This window comes from Brassica oleracea, chromosome C2 (assembly GCF_000695525.1).
Source record: "Brassica oleracea var. oleracea cultivar TO1000 chromosome C2, BOL, whole genome shotgun sequence".
In the NCBI taxonomy this organism is placed as follows: Eukaryota; Viridiplantae; Streptophyta; class Magnoliopsida; order Brassicales; family Brassicaceae; genus Brassica; species Brassica oleracea.
The window spans coordinates 7,940,706-7,956,050 of NC_027749.1; the positions used below are offsets into that span (position 1 = coordinate 7,940,706).

At 34.9% G+C, this 15,345-nt stretch overlaps 2 protein-coding genes and 1 pseudogene across 2 annotated transcripts; all 3 read left to right on the forward strand.

Moving 5' to 3' along the window:
• The first annotated feature begins 5,337 nt into the window (after positions 1-5,337).
• Positions 5,338-6,951, forward strand: LOC106323339 (annotated as a pseudogene).
• A 1,621-nt stretch (positions 6,952-8,572) lies between these two features.
• LOC106323340 lies at positions 8,573-8,980 on the forward strand. Its single transcript, XM_013761480.1, has one exon. It carries the CDS (start codon positions 8,573-8,575, stop codon positions 8,978-8,980), a length of 408 nt encoding a protein of 135 aa, XP_013616934.1.
• Positions 8,981-12,556: 3,576 nt separating this feature from the next.
• On the forward strand, positions 12,557-13,626 carry LOC106326518 (WUSCHEL-related homeobox 2-like). Its single transcript, XM_013764485.1, has 2 exons — positions 12,557-12,891; positions 13,163-13,626. Exons 1-2 carry the CDS (start codon positions 12,591-12,593, stop codon positions 13,624-13,626), a joined length of 765 nt encoding a protein of 254 aa, XP_013619939.1. The 5' UTR covers positions 12,557-12,590.
• The last annotated feature ends 1,719 nt before the right edge of the window (positions 13,627-15,345 follow it).

The window sequence follows — 15,345 nt, forward strand, 5'->3', positions numbered from 1 at the left end:
TCTCTCTCTCTCTCTCTCTCTCTCTCTCTCTCTCTCTCTCTCTCAGCTAATGTGGTATCAGAGCGTTGAATCGAAGTTCACCGATTACGATCCGAGCTTCTGTCATCATCAAGCTCATCGTTTCATTGTCATCAACTCATCAAATCTTTTTCCGGCGAAATCTCAGCGCAAAATGATTGTTCTTCGTTGATCAACACGACAGTCACGCAATGATGGATCAGCTGCAAAATCATCTCCTCCAGCCAAAGCTTCTTTGTCAAATCTTATTCCGATGGATTCGATTCCTGATCCACCTATTCCGGTGACGATTTCGGCGATCCACCACCTTCATAAGTTCTGATTCCTTCGTTTCCAATTCTGAATCCAGTTACATCATCCGATTCACTTGATTCTGGAGGAATCTAATACTCACCATACTTTCTCACTAATGTTGATAATCCAGTGATTTATCTCATCTCAGAGGTACTCGACGAAACTAACTATCATACTTGGGACATTGGCGATGACTATTTCCTGAGATGGGAAGAACAAAATTGCATATGTAGATGGTTCTTTACATAGGCTTGTTGAATCGCATCCACATTATAGAATCTGGTCGAGATGTAACAGTATGGTGAAATCTTGATACTAAAATCTGTTACAAAACCGATGTATGGAAGCATCTTAAGGTTCAATGATGCATCAGAAATCTGGAAAGATCTGACAGCAAGGTTTCATCTAACTAATTTTCCAAGATCTTATCAGTTAACTTAGAAAATTTGGTCTCTTCAACAAGGCTCATCGGATCTTTCATCATATTATACAAAACTCAAAACTCTTTGGGATGATCGTGAAGGTGAAGATCGTATGAAGACTTTTACTTGCTGCAAAGCTACAACTACATAGACATAGCACACAAAGGTCATCAATTTTTGTTGTTGGACTCAATGATTCATACTTGAATGCAAGGAGTGAAGCAACATGTTCTGGATTTTATCAGAGGTCTACAATCTCTTGGATCATGACTTCAATCAAAGAAACATTGCTTCTCTACAAAATGCAAGTGCCTTCTATGGTGCCAGTACTGAGAACATCCATGGCTCTATCAATGCAACATACAACTCCAAACAATCAAGCCCACTATGCTCTTATTGTGGATACAATGGACATATCATTTACAACTGCTATAAGATACACGGTTATCCACCAGGATTTAAGCACAAGAAGAATCCTACTGACAAGTCTTCCTATGATGATAAACAAACCAACACGGTGAAACCATTTGGTTATTATGCGTCATGGATAACACGTCTTATATGATAGAAGATTATTTGAGAGCATGTCTGATTCCATGAATAAATCAGTAACTCTTCCTACATGTCAGAATATCAATGTAAAAGGAATTTGTCAGATTAGACTAAACGAGTATCTTCTGCTGACCAATGTTCTCTACATACCTGATTTCAGGTTGAATTTTCTCAGTATAAGTAAACTAACAAAGGATTTGGGATGTCGTGTGATGTTTGATCAAAACTCTTGTCTGATACAAGATTGGTGATTGGTCAGGGTGAAGAGATAGCCAACCTCTACATTCTGGATGGAGCACATAACACATATCTTGCAAGTTTGATGTAATCACCATCTATTAATGTCATAGTTGATACATCTTTATGGTATAGTAGAATAGGTCATCCCTCTGTGGACATAATAGACTTGATCACTAATGTACTTGGAATCAAACAAAAGAATAAATGATCTTTCACTGCTCCATATGTTCTTTGGAAAAACAAAATATATGTTTCTAATAATAACCTTTGTGCTAATGCTTTTAATCTTCTTCACTTTGATATATGTGGCCCGTTTTATATACTAATAATATAAATATTTTCTGACCATTGTGGATGATCATACAAGAGTGACTTGGATATATCTATTGCGGAGAAAGTCAGAAGTTCTACAAGTATTTCCAGATTTCTTAACAATGGTGGATAAACAATATAAGCTCATGTCAAAGGTGTTTGATCTGATAATGCTCTGGAGTTGAGGTTCGCTCTCTATACGGTAAGAAAGGCATCATTGCTTATCACTCAAGTTCTGGGACTCCTCAGCAAAACTGTATAGCTGGGAGGAAACATCAGCACATTCTCAATGTGGCTCATACACTAATGTTTCAAGCTCAAGTTTCTCTTCAATATTGGGGAGATTGAGTGTTAAGGGCTGTATTTCTAATCAATAGACTACTAATGACACTTCTGAATAACAAGTCTCCTTTTATATCCTGAGCCATCTTTTTTTACTCAGACTAAGAAATTTGATGCTTGGCTTAAAGAAATGAAAGAGGAACTACTTGCTTTGGAAGCTACACATATATGGGATATCGTTTCTTTTCCTTCTGATAAGCATTCCATTGGATGCAAATGATTTTACAAAGACGCTGATGGTACATTGGAACATTACAAAGCATGACTTGTTGCTAAAGTCTACACATAACAAGAGGGTTGACTTTGTAGATACTTTCTTTTTTGTTGCAAAGATGACTAAATTCAAACACTCCTTGTGGTTGTTGTAGCTAAGAAATGGTGTTTAACTCAATTGAATTTTCAAATGCATTTATTAATAGTGATTTAAGAAAGAAAATCTACAGGAAACTTCCTCCGGGTTATACACCAAAAGCTGGTTTTACTTTGCCACCAAATATTGTTTGCAAGCTCAATAAATCTCTATATGGTTTAAAACAAGTGTCAAAACAATGGTTCTTGAAGTTTATCATGACTCTTTTGTCATTTGGTTTTTAAAAGTCTCATTATGGATCACATTTTGTTCATCAAAATAGTCGGAACAAAATATGTTGCAGTATTGGTATACGTGGATGATATCATCATCGCCTCTAATAATGATGAAGATGTTAACTTTGTTAAAGAGACTCTAGCTGCACACTTCAGCCTTCATGATCTTGGTCCTCTTCGTTATTTATTGGGGCTAATTGTTAGATCTTCTATGGCATGTCGATTAAACAGAGGAAGTATAGTTTGGAATTACTTGAGGAAACTGGATTTCTTGCATCTAGGATAGTGTGGAACCTCTTCAACCTGATCTTCTTCTATACAGACGAATGGTGGGGAAGGTTGATGTATCTCATTACCGCGAGACATGGTATTACCTTTTTTGTTAATAAACTATGCCAATATTTCTTTGCCCCCAAAGAATTCACATCTTCAAGCTGTCTATAAAGTCTTGCATTACTTGAAAGGGAGTATTGGTTTGAGTTTATTCTATTCAGCCACAAATGACTTGGTTCTTGAAGCTTTCATAGATGCTAACTAGGGTGCTTGTAAAGATTCAAGACGATCTACGAGTGGTTATTATATGTTCCTTGGCACATCCCTGATCTCATGGAATTCCAAGAATCACTATATAGTCTAGCATTTCTCTGCTGAATCAGAATACAGAGTTATGAGTTTTGGAGTAAGGGAAATACAATGGCTCGTTAATAAGCTTTGAGAGTTCGGTGTGCCACAACAAGCTCCTATGGCATTCTTTTGTGATTCAACTGCAGCTATACATATAGTTAACAATGTAGTTTTCATGAGAGAACTAAACATTTAGAATCTGATTGTCATAAAGTTCAAGACATGAACGATGTTGGACATATCAAGACGTTACATGTCTCAATAGTAATGTTTTTAAACCCGACCCGAACATTGAACCGAACTACTTACCGGGTCGCTGGGTCGACCGCGGTTGAACTATGGGTTAATAAATGAATTAATTTTACTATATAATAATATATTAGTTATGAAAATAAATATATAAAAACTAAAGTTCAATATTTTCTAAAAGTTTTTTAAAACATAAAATAATAGTTTGGATATGTATGTATTTTATGTTTAAAAAGTATTTAGAAAATACTTAACTTTAATTTTTATATTTTTATTTTCATTTGACATACAAAATATGAAAAAGTAGTTTAGACTATTTAATTTTTTTTATAACAAAGTAAGAGTTATGACATTTAAAAAAAATCAAGATACAAAATTCACAAATATTTAAATGTCTAATGTGAATAATAAATTATACTTCAAATTCAAAATAAACCAAAAGTAAAAGATCATTGTAATAAATTTTCAATAACGGAAATAAACTAACACCAAATCACATTAACTAATTTAAATTCTCTCTACCATCGTTCACTTCATTTTCTCCGGGTGGCATAGTGAAATCTTCATCAAAATCTAAAAATCACAAATATAAAACTAAGAAGAAAAAACCTAACTTTTTTTGTTAGCACTTAACTTTTTAATTAGAAACTTAGAATATAAAACATAATCTAAAAACTAAAAAAATAGTAAAAATTATTTATTGGTTCAACCGGTATCGGATTTCAGATTTTAGTTGGTTTTTGCGAGTTTCTAAATATTTGATTTTTCACAAAACCCAAACCAGATTTTTTCTGGATCACCGGGTTTACCGGTTCAACCGCGGGTCCGGGTCGGGTTTCAAAACACTGTTCAATAGGTAATCAAATTGCGGATGTTTTTACTAAACCATTACAACCAGAACAGTTTCATTCTCTTGTGGGCAAGATGAGACTCATTTCAATCTCATCACCATCTTTTTTTTTTTTGCTCAAACATCAATTTTCATTTACCAATTTGTGGAAAAGAGATTACAACCTCACAAGATTTAATCCCACATGCAATACCGTGATCTAGTATCACCTAGGGACACTTAGAAGGATCTTATGCTACCCAATACAAATCGACATTACATATTTCACCACTCCGAGGACGAGAAAAACCCAAGACCCGAGATGAACAGTCTCTTGAACCTCTAAATTCTATCACTAAAAACAGCTACAAAACATGACCTTGACCCCAAAACACCTAGAATAAGAATTTATATACTAGCTAGTTGCAATTGGATTGAAGAGTCGGAAGAATAGGCCTTGTCAATTGCTCCTTCACCTAGAGGGTGCATATTCCACTTCAAAAGTATTCGGGGATTCAGGACAGCGATTTTAAGTCTGTGAAAGTCAGGTTGATGCCGTGGCTCCATCAGCGATCATACCTGACCTGAGAAAACATAAGAAGAGACACAGCTACCGGGTCTATCAATAATCGGTACTGCGCATACGGAGCCTCTAACCGTGTACATCACTGAGTCTCGAGACTCTTCCGTAGACTCCTCGGGAAAGCTGAAGACCCAACACGGTTCGCCTCCAAGAAACGGATGAAACGACTTCTCCAACCAGGACACCTTCATGCCAATGTCGATACTCAGCTTGTACAAAGTGAAGCACTTCCCTTCCTTTCTCGACCGAACCATCAACGATTCTTTACGGTATCCAAAAGTTCAGACATGAGAGATAATCCAGCGAACTCACGTCCATCGTGCCATCTCCAGTGCGCCTCCAGAGAGAAACTCCAAGGTTCACATGACCGTGACGGGATGAAGAGCAATCCAAACACCGAATCTGCTCCAGTCGCCATACACGCGCCCTCTCTTGACGGATCTGAACCTCAAGCCAGCTACACTGAAACAGCTTTCAGATCTGTAACGAGGTGACAAATAACAGCCTCGTGCCACCGCCTCGAAGCTGGGAGTTAACGGAGACCAAGATAAAATGTTTCCTCAAACTACCGACAACTAACCCTAAAATCTGACCCATCCCAAGACCTCCTCTCCACACGGCTCGCCACTGCTCCAGATCCACCTTCAGTCTGACCAGGTCCTACCCCGCCGCGGTCAGAATAGTTGCCAGAACTTCTGAATTTCACCATATACCGTGAGCACATCACCGGGAAGCTTGAGAGGTGTCAAAAGGGCAAAGGAAAACAAGAGATAGAGCTAAGAGGGAGACCACCGGCGTCGGGGGAGATAACGCCGCCGCACTTAGAGTTCACTAGTAGCTAGGGTTTTTTAGAAAGATCGAGTTGAGTTTTCCTTTTTTGACATTTTCGTTACCATCTTGAAAGAAGCTATTAAAATAATGGTTAGATACGGTTTAATAGTTTGTTGGTTAACTTGTTCCAGTTAACTCAAACATATATAAACCTCACTATTGTAACCGAAACCATCAATGAAAATAACAAAAATAACAAACATTGTTCATCTCTCTCTCATCACTTAGACCAACATTATCGGCGCTTCTTAATGCCGTGTTTTAGTAATAATGACCCAAAAAATAAATCAAAATTGGGAAAAAACAATAGAGACGTGTGTTAATTAAGAAATTTTCAAAGACGTCCTTAAGGGGCACTTGGCATCATGCGATAGGTTCACCGGCCACTCCCACTTCGTTGAAGACGTCGTCCTCTCCTCCGACGGCCAATTCGCGCTTTCCGGAAGCTGGGACGGCGAGCTTCTCTGGGATCTCGCCGCCGGCGTCTCGACTCGCCGATTCGTCGGACACACCAAAGACGTCCTCTCTGTGGCCTTCTCGTTCGACAACCGTCAGATCGTCTCGGCCTCCCGTGACCCCACGATCAAGCTCTGGTACACTCTGGGGGAGTGTCGGCGTCGTGGGATAAGACCGTGAAAGTTTGGAACTTGTCGAACTGTAAGCTGAGGTCGACTCTTGCTGGTCACACTGGGTATGCTAGTACTGTGGCTGTGTCGCCTGATGGTTCTTTGTGTGCTAGTGGAGGCAAAGACGGTGTCGTTTTGCTGTAGGATTTGACTGAGGGGAAGAAGCTTTACTCTCTTGAGGCCAACTCTGTGATTCATGCTCTTTGCTTTAGCCCGAATAGGTACTGGCTTTGTGCTGCGACTGAGCAGGGGATTAAGATTTGGGATCTTGAGAGCAAGAATGTTGTTGAGGACTTGAAGGTTGATCTTAAGGCTGAGGCTGAGAAGTCTGATGGAAGTGGTACTGCTGCCACCGAAAGAAAGGTACAAGTTTGATGCTTTTGTGTTTGATTACAAGTTTGATGCTTTTGTATGGATGGATATTTATGTAGTTTAGGGAACTGTTGCTAGAGGATAGTGTTTAAACTTGTATATCAAATCTAGATCTTTACAGCAAATATAGGAGTGTTTTTAGAAATGGTTCTTATGGGTTGATCTATTGAAATGCAAATAAACGATGCATCCAACGGTTATGATTGTGGTTTTATATCAGTATGGATTGATCTATTGAAATGCAAATAAACGATTGCAGTATATTGTTGGCTAGTGTTTTATCAATATGTGAAAGTAAATCATGTGTATCAGTCTATTGATCTGATATAGATTCTATCTTGCTGCAATTTTTGATATTACTAAGAGACAACATAAAATCCCAACAATAATCTGCATTTTTCCTAATGTCTCTTAACATTGTCTCTTAACTTCAAAATAATAATAAAAAAACTTAAGAACTCTAAAATTTGTCCTAGCAATAATGTTACTCTTAGCTAATAGCATTAGCAAAATAATTTTCATATATATAATTTTTTCTTAGCTTTCGGACCTCTTAAACTATCGAACCAGCTCTCGATCTCTTGTTGACGGCGCAAGAATACTTTGGCTGAATGCTTTAAAACAGTAAACATAGCATACGAAGAAAACAACATGCTCAGTCAAAAAAGAAAACATTTACGCACAAAAACGTATACAGTAGGTGCATAGATGTAGAATGTGAACTCATACGTACGTGTACGAGTTTAGCTACAAGCCTACAAGTGTCAGCCACGCCCAGCGACACCACACGAAGGACACAAGATTTCCTTTTAGGGCAGTTATACGTACATATACGCATTTTTGCTCATGAAGAGACATACTGCAGTACATTGGAATCCATTTTAAGATATATCTTTAGTATTAGAGGACTTCTGAGACATTTTTGTAAATGCCCTTTGGCAAATCAAAAGGACCTTATTATTTGCTAGAATAATTTGTTTTTGGCCGAAATAATTCTCAAATATACTAATTAAATTTTAAGGCTTCTGCCAAATAAACTGCATTTTTAAATGTATGATAATATACTCCTTTATTTAAGGAAGCACTAATTTTAGTAAAAGAAAATCGACATAGCCTTTAGTTAAGAAAATAGAAAATAGAACCAACACTATCAAATAAAATAATAGGAGTAAATAAATAAATTCAAATAATATTTTGCTTAAAATTCATTAATACTATTTTAACGTATTAGAGAACTTTTATGCTTCATTTTCTATTTCAAAATATCGTAACTCTATAGTTTTAAGTTTTAATCCAACTCTATTTTGTTTTAATGGAATGAGAAATAAAATAATAAACAAATATCGTAACTCTATAGTTTTAAGTTTTAATCCAACTCTATTTTGTCAGTGATGCAGCTAGACAATTAGAGTGGAGGGTTAGAGGACAGAGAAGCCGACACTATCATGAGCTTCATGCCCGTATACAGGCTGAGCCGGTACCAGATGAAGAACGAGGGGGAGATGTAGTGCTATGGAAGCATTCAGATGACAACTATAAGACATGTTTTTCATCAGCTAAAACATGGGATCAAATTAGAGACCGAAGGCCTGTAGTATTCTGGAGTAAGAGTGTTTGGTTCACACAAGGAGTGCCAAGGTTCTCCTTCATTGTTTGGTTGGCTGTGAAAAACAGATTATCTACTGGTGACAGGATGAGAGCTTGGGGGATTCAGCAGGGATGTGTTCTTTATGGTGAGAGGGATGAGACTAGAGATCATATCTTTTTCGCATGTCCCTACTCATTTACGGTATGGGATACTCTTGTGAACAGACTTACAGGTAGAAAAACTGATCCAGATTGGATGCACATTTTGCAGTTTGTGAGCAAGAACAACCTTCAGCAGCTATACAAGATCCTCGTAAAAATGGTCTTTCAAACATGCATCTATCATGTGTGGAAGGAGAGAAATGAGAGGAGACATCAGACTGGATATCGTACAGTGCAGCAAGTGGTTCGAATCGTCGACAAGACAATGAGGAATAGAATCACATCCCTTTGGTATAAGTCTGAGCATAAGTTGGCTGAACTGATGCATACATGGTTTGCGATCACAGGGTAATACCATGGCAGGAAAAGTTTATATTTTGTAAAGATTTCTTTTAGAGTTTTGTAGTTTCTTGTAAATGGCCATTCTTTACACAGATCAATAAATTTCACATTTTATCAAAAAAAGATAATAAACAAAAAAAAAATCATCAAAAATAAAATAGAGATAGAAAATTTTACTTGAAATGAGATAAGATGCTCTAATGAGACACTAAAATATCAAATTTAATGTAATTTCATTTCTAACGAAACACTAAAAATATAATATTTTACCAAATTTGGTGTAACTGTAACACTATCTATCACACCAATATTATGAAACTATATTTTCTGTTTATTTAAAAATATATTTAAATTAAATATTATTGTTAAAAAATTAGCTCAATTTTTTTTTGCATTATTTTGTATTTTGCATTTTATTTTCAATAAATTTAAATTTAAAATATAATTTTATTTTATTCTAAAATTAATAATATTACTAAATGTGTGTTATCATTTACATCATATTGTAACAAAAATATCCTAGATACTTTTTATATTTATTTTTAATAATATAAAATTATAATTGTAATTAATTTTTTTAATTAATTTTTTTAAACATAAAATTACAAAATTTTAACAGACCAACATAATATATATAATATTGTTCTGGTTTGAAATTTGGTATTATGATTGGAGTTGGAAAATAAAATATGACATTCAATGTTATTTTATCATCAATGAAATTTAGATATCATGAAATTATAAGATATCGTCCGCCATTTGTGCCATTTGTGTCCACCAATGGTGTTTTATAAAAAAAAATGGATATGTAAGTTTTCACCCATTTCAATTTCATTGTAAGTATTTAGTAAATAGAAGTTTCAAAAAGAATTTATTGAAAAGAAAAAGAAAATGCCTCAGTTCAAAAAAAATGCTTGCACTAATATTTAAAAAGGTCTATATGTGGGAGTATGTCACACTGTTTCTCGAGGCAAATCTCTGCTCCTATAGATTCGTAGGTGCCTAAAAGACTCAAATTGAAGCCGTGCATGTCTTTTGCTTCACAATTTGTCATTCCCCATGCAACTTCTCACAAATCATACAATATATATAGAGTATTTTGCAGATAACACATTTCTATATCAAAAGTTCATGGTAACACAATAAACTTTTAACTAATTGATAGTTGTACGATGGCGTCACTCTATTAGTCAGAACTGTTGAAAGTTTGACTTTTCTTTGATTTGTCTAGATTTCAGGTTTGTAAGCTAAATTATGAAAGATGAAATAATAATAGTTTCTATATGCTGCCATTGTCGTTGTGTATTCGCTAATACCACTACTATTAAGAGTAATGGAATAGTCTAGATTTGATTTCTGAATATCTTCACTTGGTGAATATTCTATAGACTGTTTAGATATGATAAGGCTAGATACAATACTTTTTCTTTTTGTAAAAAGCTAGATACAATACTTGATAGAGTAATCTCCAAGTAAATATATTCACAAATGTAACCTAGAATGTTCCAATAAGAGAGTGACGAAATAATCTATAGTTCCAGAAATGGAATATTTCATCATCAAGGACAAGATCTCGCTTAATCATTTCACAGTGTTCTTTGGTTAAACATTTCTGTCATTTAACACAGTTATTTTAGCCATAGTCTTTATTTAAACAAAATTAAGTGGTCTTATAAAATGCGTGTACGACTATGTATATACTTTTATAGTGATAAGACGTATTTTCATGTTATCTGGTATAATCGTGTTTTTGTCTTCATCGATTTGTTTTTCGAGATATTTTATTACGGACAATTTATGATATATATACGTACAAGAAAAAGTTAAACTAAATCCTAGGCCTGGGCATTCAGGGTCCCAATCGGGTTTCGGTTTTGTCCAATCGGATCTCGGTTTTTCGGGTTTATCAAAATCAGCCCCATTCGGATTATATAAAAATTCGGTTCGGGACCGGTTCGGGTTTTATCGGGTTCGGATCGGGGTTAGTAAATCTTCAAAGAACCGGTACAACCCGGTGTACTTTCGGGTTTTGGGTTCCAACCGGTTCTTCGGTTTTAAAGTACTTGATTTATACCTATTTTGTAACCAAAACATAAGTAAAATCGATTCAGAAATAAGAAAAAAACATCAAACATGATCATTCAAAGTCAAACGAAAGGTATACGTTGTTATTGATAGAAAGAAAACCAATAAATGAAATCATAAAACGAAAAATTAAGTTCTCATGAAATGAAAAAAATTATTCAATGAAAATAAAACCAAAATCTAAAAATTTCAAGCCTCAACCGCCACTTTCAACCATCAACCTTCATGTAGTAGATAGTTATTGTATATGTTTAATAATATCTTAGTGTATTTTGGCTACATATTAGGAATTGAGATCATGTTTGGTACAAGTTTTTTTTGGCATTTTGAATGTTTCGGATTCTATCGGATATCCATTTAATTTCGGGTTCGGTTCGGATAATACCCATAACCCGAAATACCATAAAACAAGATCCATTCGGTATTTATGTCGGGTTCGGATCGGTTCGGATTCATTTTCATCGGATCGGATTCGGTTCGGATTTTCGGGTTTGGTTTATTTGCCCAGCCCTACTAAATCCGGTCAAAATGCCTGATACTTTTTCTTGTACTTATATCATAAACTAACTATCTGAAAAGAAAATGACAGAGCCATATTTGAATTCGCCACTTCGTCCTGACCTTGATTATACTAAGCAAAATATGATGGACATCGGATTTGAGAAATGAGACTAAGACGAAGAGGCGAAGCAACTAAGCCACTAGAATTTTCTGTTTTGACGGTTTACAATATAGGATCACGGTTTTGTTTCTTTGCCAAAACATTTGAAATATTTGAAATTGTTAAGAAATCGAAGAGCCAAGCGGCTCGACTTCTTATTGTCGTGTTATATAAATTATATCTATAAAATGTACTATATAAGACATGGTGATATAATTATAATAAGATATGTCAATTTCCGAAGCAAACTATAGATGTATAGGCTTCTCATGACCTACAAAGAACACAATCCAACCAGCTATCTTTTGCCGCCCTGTTATATTAACGTTCGTATTTATCCTTACTGTCTCTTTCATTTCCAAGACTTATGGCTCTCCTGCATTAAAACACTTCACAAAAAACATTCGTAATCCCCAGAAAAGAATAAGAAAAAGTTATTAAAATCACATAATTCAAACAGTTATGTTCACGTGGGAATAATATTTAATAATTAGTTGTAAACACTTTGACATAGACAAGTATTGTGTTATCTTTTTCTATTAGCCGCAGTTTATAGCAAATTAATTAAATGGTACTTATTTTTAATCTTAAGAGTAATGATTGATTTTACAAAAGAAAAACCTGAATAAATCCAAATGTTTTTTTCTTTCTATTTGTCTTCTCATAAAGAGTAGCCTCTTTTTTACCATTTCAGCCGCTCCCCGCCATGTTTTCAGAGTCTTCAGCACAGAAAACGACACGCATGTCACTGTCTTTCTCTCTTCATTTCATTTGACTCTGTTCCACTTCCTCACTAAATTGCTATATAAATATAAGAGCCTCCCCCTTGAATTTAATGCATCAATCAAACCCCAAAATTCTCAAATACCTCACAATGGAAAAGGAAGGGAAGGCAGGAACGGCAAGCAGTTCAAGGTGGAACCCAACGAAAGAACAAATAACGCTTCTTGAGAATCTTTACAAGGAAGGGATACGAACACCAAGCGCCGATCAGATACAGCAAATCACCGGTAGGCTCCGTGTGCACGGACATATAGAGGGTAAAAACGTCTTTTACTGGTTCCAGAACCATAAGGCTAGACAACGCCAAAAGCAGAAACAGGAGCGCATCGCTTACTTCAATCGTCTCCTCCACAAAACCTCCCGTTTCTTCCGCCCACCGCTTTGCTCAAACGGCACGTAGTTCTTCTCCATATTTTCTCTTTTACCTTTCTTATTGATCACGTAAAATATAATATGTACTGAAATCTAGTACACAAAACATATATAATCGGTTTCTTGCTGTTTACGTCTCTTTTTGGGTATGAAAGGTTTGAACGAATCGTTTCTATCATAGAAATGTTTTTTGAGATGTCTTTTAGCGTATATATAGTCCAACAGTTTTCTTCAGTATTATATTTATAGGGTTTAAACGTGCTAACTTATTTTAATTTTGTTGCTGTGAAGTGGGTTGTGTTAGTCCGTATTATTTACAGCAAGTAGGTGATCATCACAATCAACATGGGCATGGAAGTGTATACAGACACAGTAACAATGTGATGAATCCAAGCGGTGGCTACGATAAACGCACAATCACAGATCATAAGAAGCAATTGTCAGACATAACTACAACCGCAGCTAGAATGTCAATGTCATCGAGTTCTCTTAGATTTGACCGATTTGCCCTTCGGGATCACGGTTATAACGGCGAGGACATTAACGTCAATTCTAATGAACCGAAGACGCTTCCCCTTTTTCCACTTCAGCCTTTGGACGCGGCCAGTGAGGATGGTGTTGGAAATTCCAAATTTTCCCCTGGGCGTGACTCTCCGGTGACTTGTTTCGGTGATGGCGGCGGACGAGAGCAGCCGTTTATTGATTTCTTTTCTGGTGGTTCTAGTAGGTTTGCTAATAGTGCAAATGGGTTGTAACAAAGGGTTTAAATGGGAATAAAAATTTCCTTTTTTATCATTTTGTCATTTCATTTACAAATGGGTTGAAAAAACATGAAAAACTAGTTTAGTCCAATCTGAGTAATTTTATTTCACATTTAAAAAAAAATTGAAGTACATATTATATAACAATAATGTCGATCAAAACCAAAACTGTATTACAATAATGTCAATTATAACAAATTAGTCGCATATCTGGATTTTTATATTTTAGTTTTTTGTGATTTTTATTTCGAGTTGTCTAAAAGAGAATAAAAGATAAATCATGAAAAAGACACAGCGCTTCAAATACAGTAAGGGAAATGTGTTTTGTTTATCCCTGATTATCTTCAAAAAGCAATGAGAGACTTTGGAAAAGTCGAAATAAACTCTTGTTTGCACAGAAAGTTATCAGTGAAGAAGAGATGCTACCAAAAGAATGACTTTCTACCCTCCAAATGAATCTCCATAGGAAGGATGCGCACAAGTTAAATGCAGAGACCTTCAAGTTGATAGCTCAAATGTGTTATTGAAGGGAAAGACTGATATTGACCTTGGTTGGATAGTAAGAAATAGCGATGGAATTTTAATGGATAGTGTAGTGGAATTTAATTTGCAGGTCGTCACAACCAGAAGAAAAAAACTGAATGCTCTGCACTTACGTATGGGCTTTACAATCTTGCTTGTCATTAGGATATACCGTATTGTAGAGATCAAAGGAGATATAACATGGTCATCAACAATGTTCTCAATATGAAATCCAACAATATAATCTAAAACTAAAATATTACATCTATACACTATACCGTTAGATCATCTCCAACCCACCCCTATTTTTATCTCTATATTTTCCTCTAAAATAGAGAAACCCTATTATAGAGGTGAAAATGCTCCAATGTATGTCTCTATAATAGAGTTTCTCTATTTATAGGAAAAAATATAGACATATGATATTTCTACCTCTAAATATAGAAGCAAAAAGTAATTTTCTTCTATATTTTCCTCTAAAATAGAGAAACTCTATTATAGAGGCATACATTGAAGCATTTTCACCTCTATAATAGAGATCTATATTTTAGAGGAAAATATAGAGGTGTACATTGGAGATGCTCTTAGGAGTCAGGAAGCCATGTTCTGGTTGGTAAAATTATCACACATGAAAAGTTCTTGTAACTAGTATAAATTAGCTTTTCAAAAATACATATAAATTAGCTATGAATATTGTAAAATCATCACCTCATGAGTTTGGTCCTAGTTGTCCAAACTTTCTTCAAGAGTTTGTAATTAGTACTAGGTTAAGATCCACGCCTTGCGCGAGATGAACATTAAATATATAAATAATTATATATATTATATGTTTTTACATGAAATAATAAATATATATTGAATAGTTAAAAGTCATTAACTATTACATATATAGTTAAATTGGTGCTAACATATAATTAAATCAATTTTATTAATCCAAACAATATTTTGTTTTTCTATTTGATAGGATATGTAATTAAATTTTAAAAGATATTAACATACATATTATATTTTTAATATTAATATCTATTAAATGATGCTTTCTACTCATATGATTTTTTGATCATTTGTATCTTTTATAGTAAAAACTTTAAATTACTGATAACAAAATTTTCATGGGATTAATAGTTCTAGTGATTTTTTTTTTTAAATTAAGTTGTCAATGTTCATTCAAATCTTTTATCAAAATAATTG

What these genes read in the sequence shown, in the direction of transcription:
- LOC106326518 (XM_013764485.1), top strand. Translation starts at nt 12,591, where the DNA reads ATGGAAAAGGAAGGGAAGGCAGGAACGGCAAGCAGTTCAAGGTGGAAC. An exon ending in CCCACCGCTTTGCTCAAACG is followed by an intron (nt 12,892 to 13,162) that starts GCACGTAGTTCT and finishes GTTGCTGTGAAG; the next exon opens with TGGGTTGTGTTAGTCCGTAT.
- LOC106323340 (XM_013761480.1), top strand. Translation starts at nt 8,573, where the DNA reads ATGAGAGCTTGGGGGATTCAGCAGGGATGTGTTCTTTATGGTGAGAGG.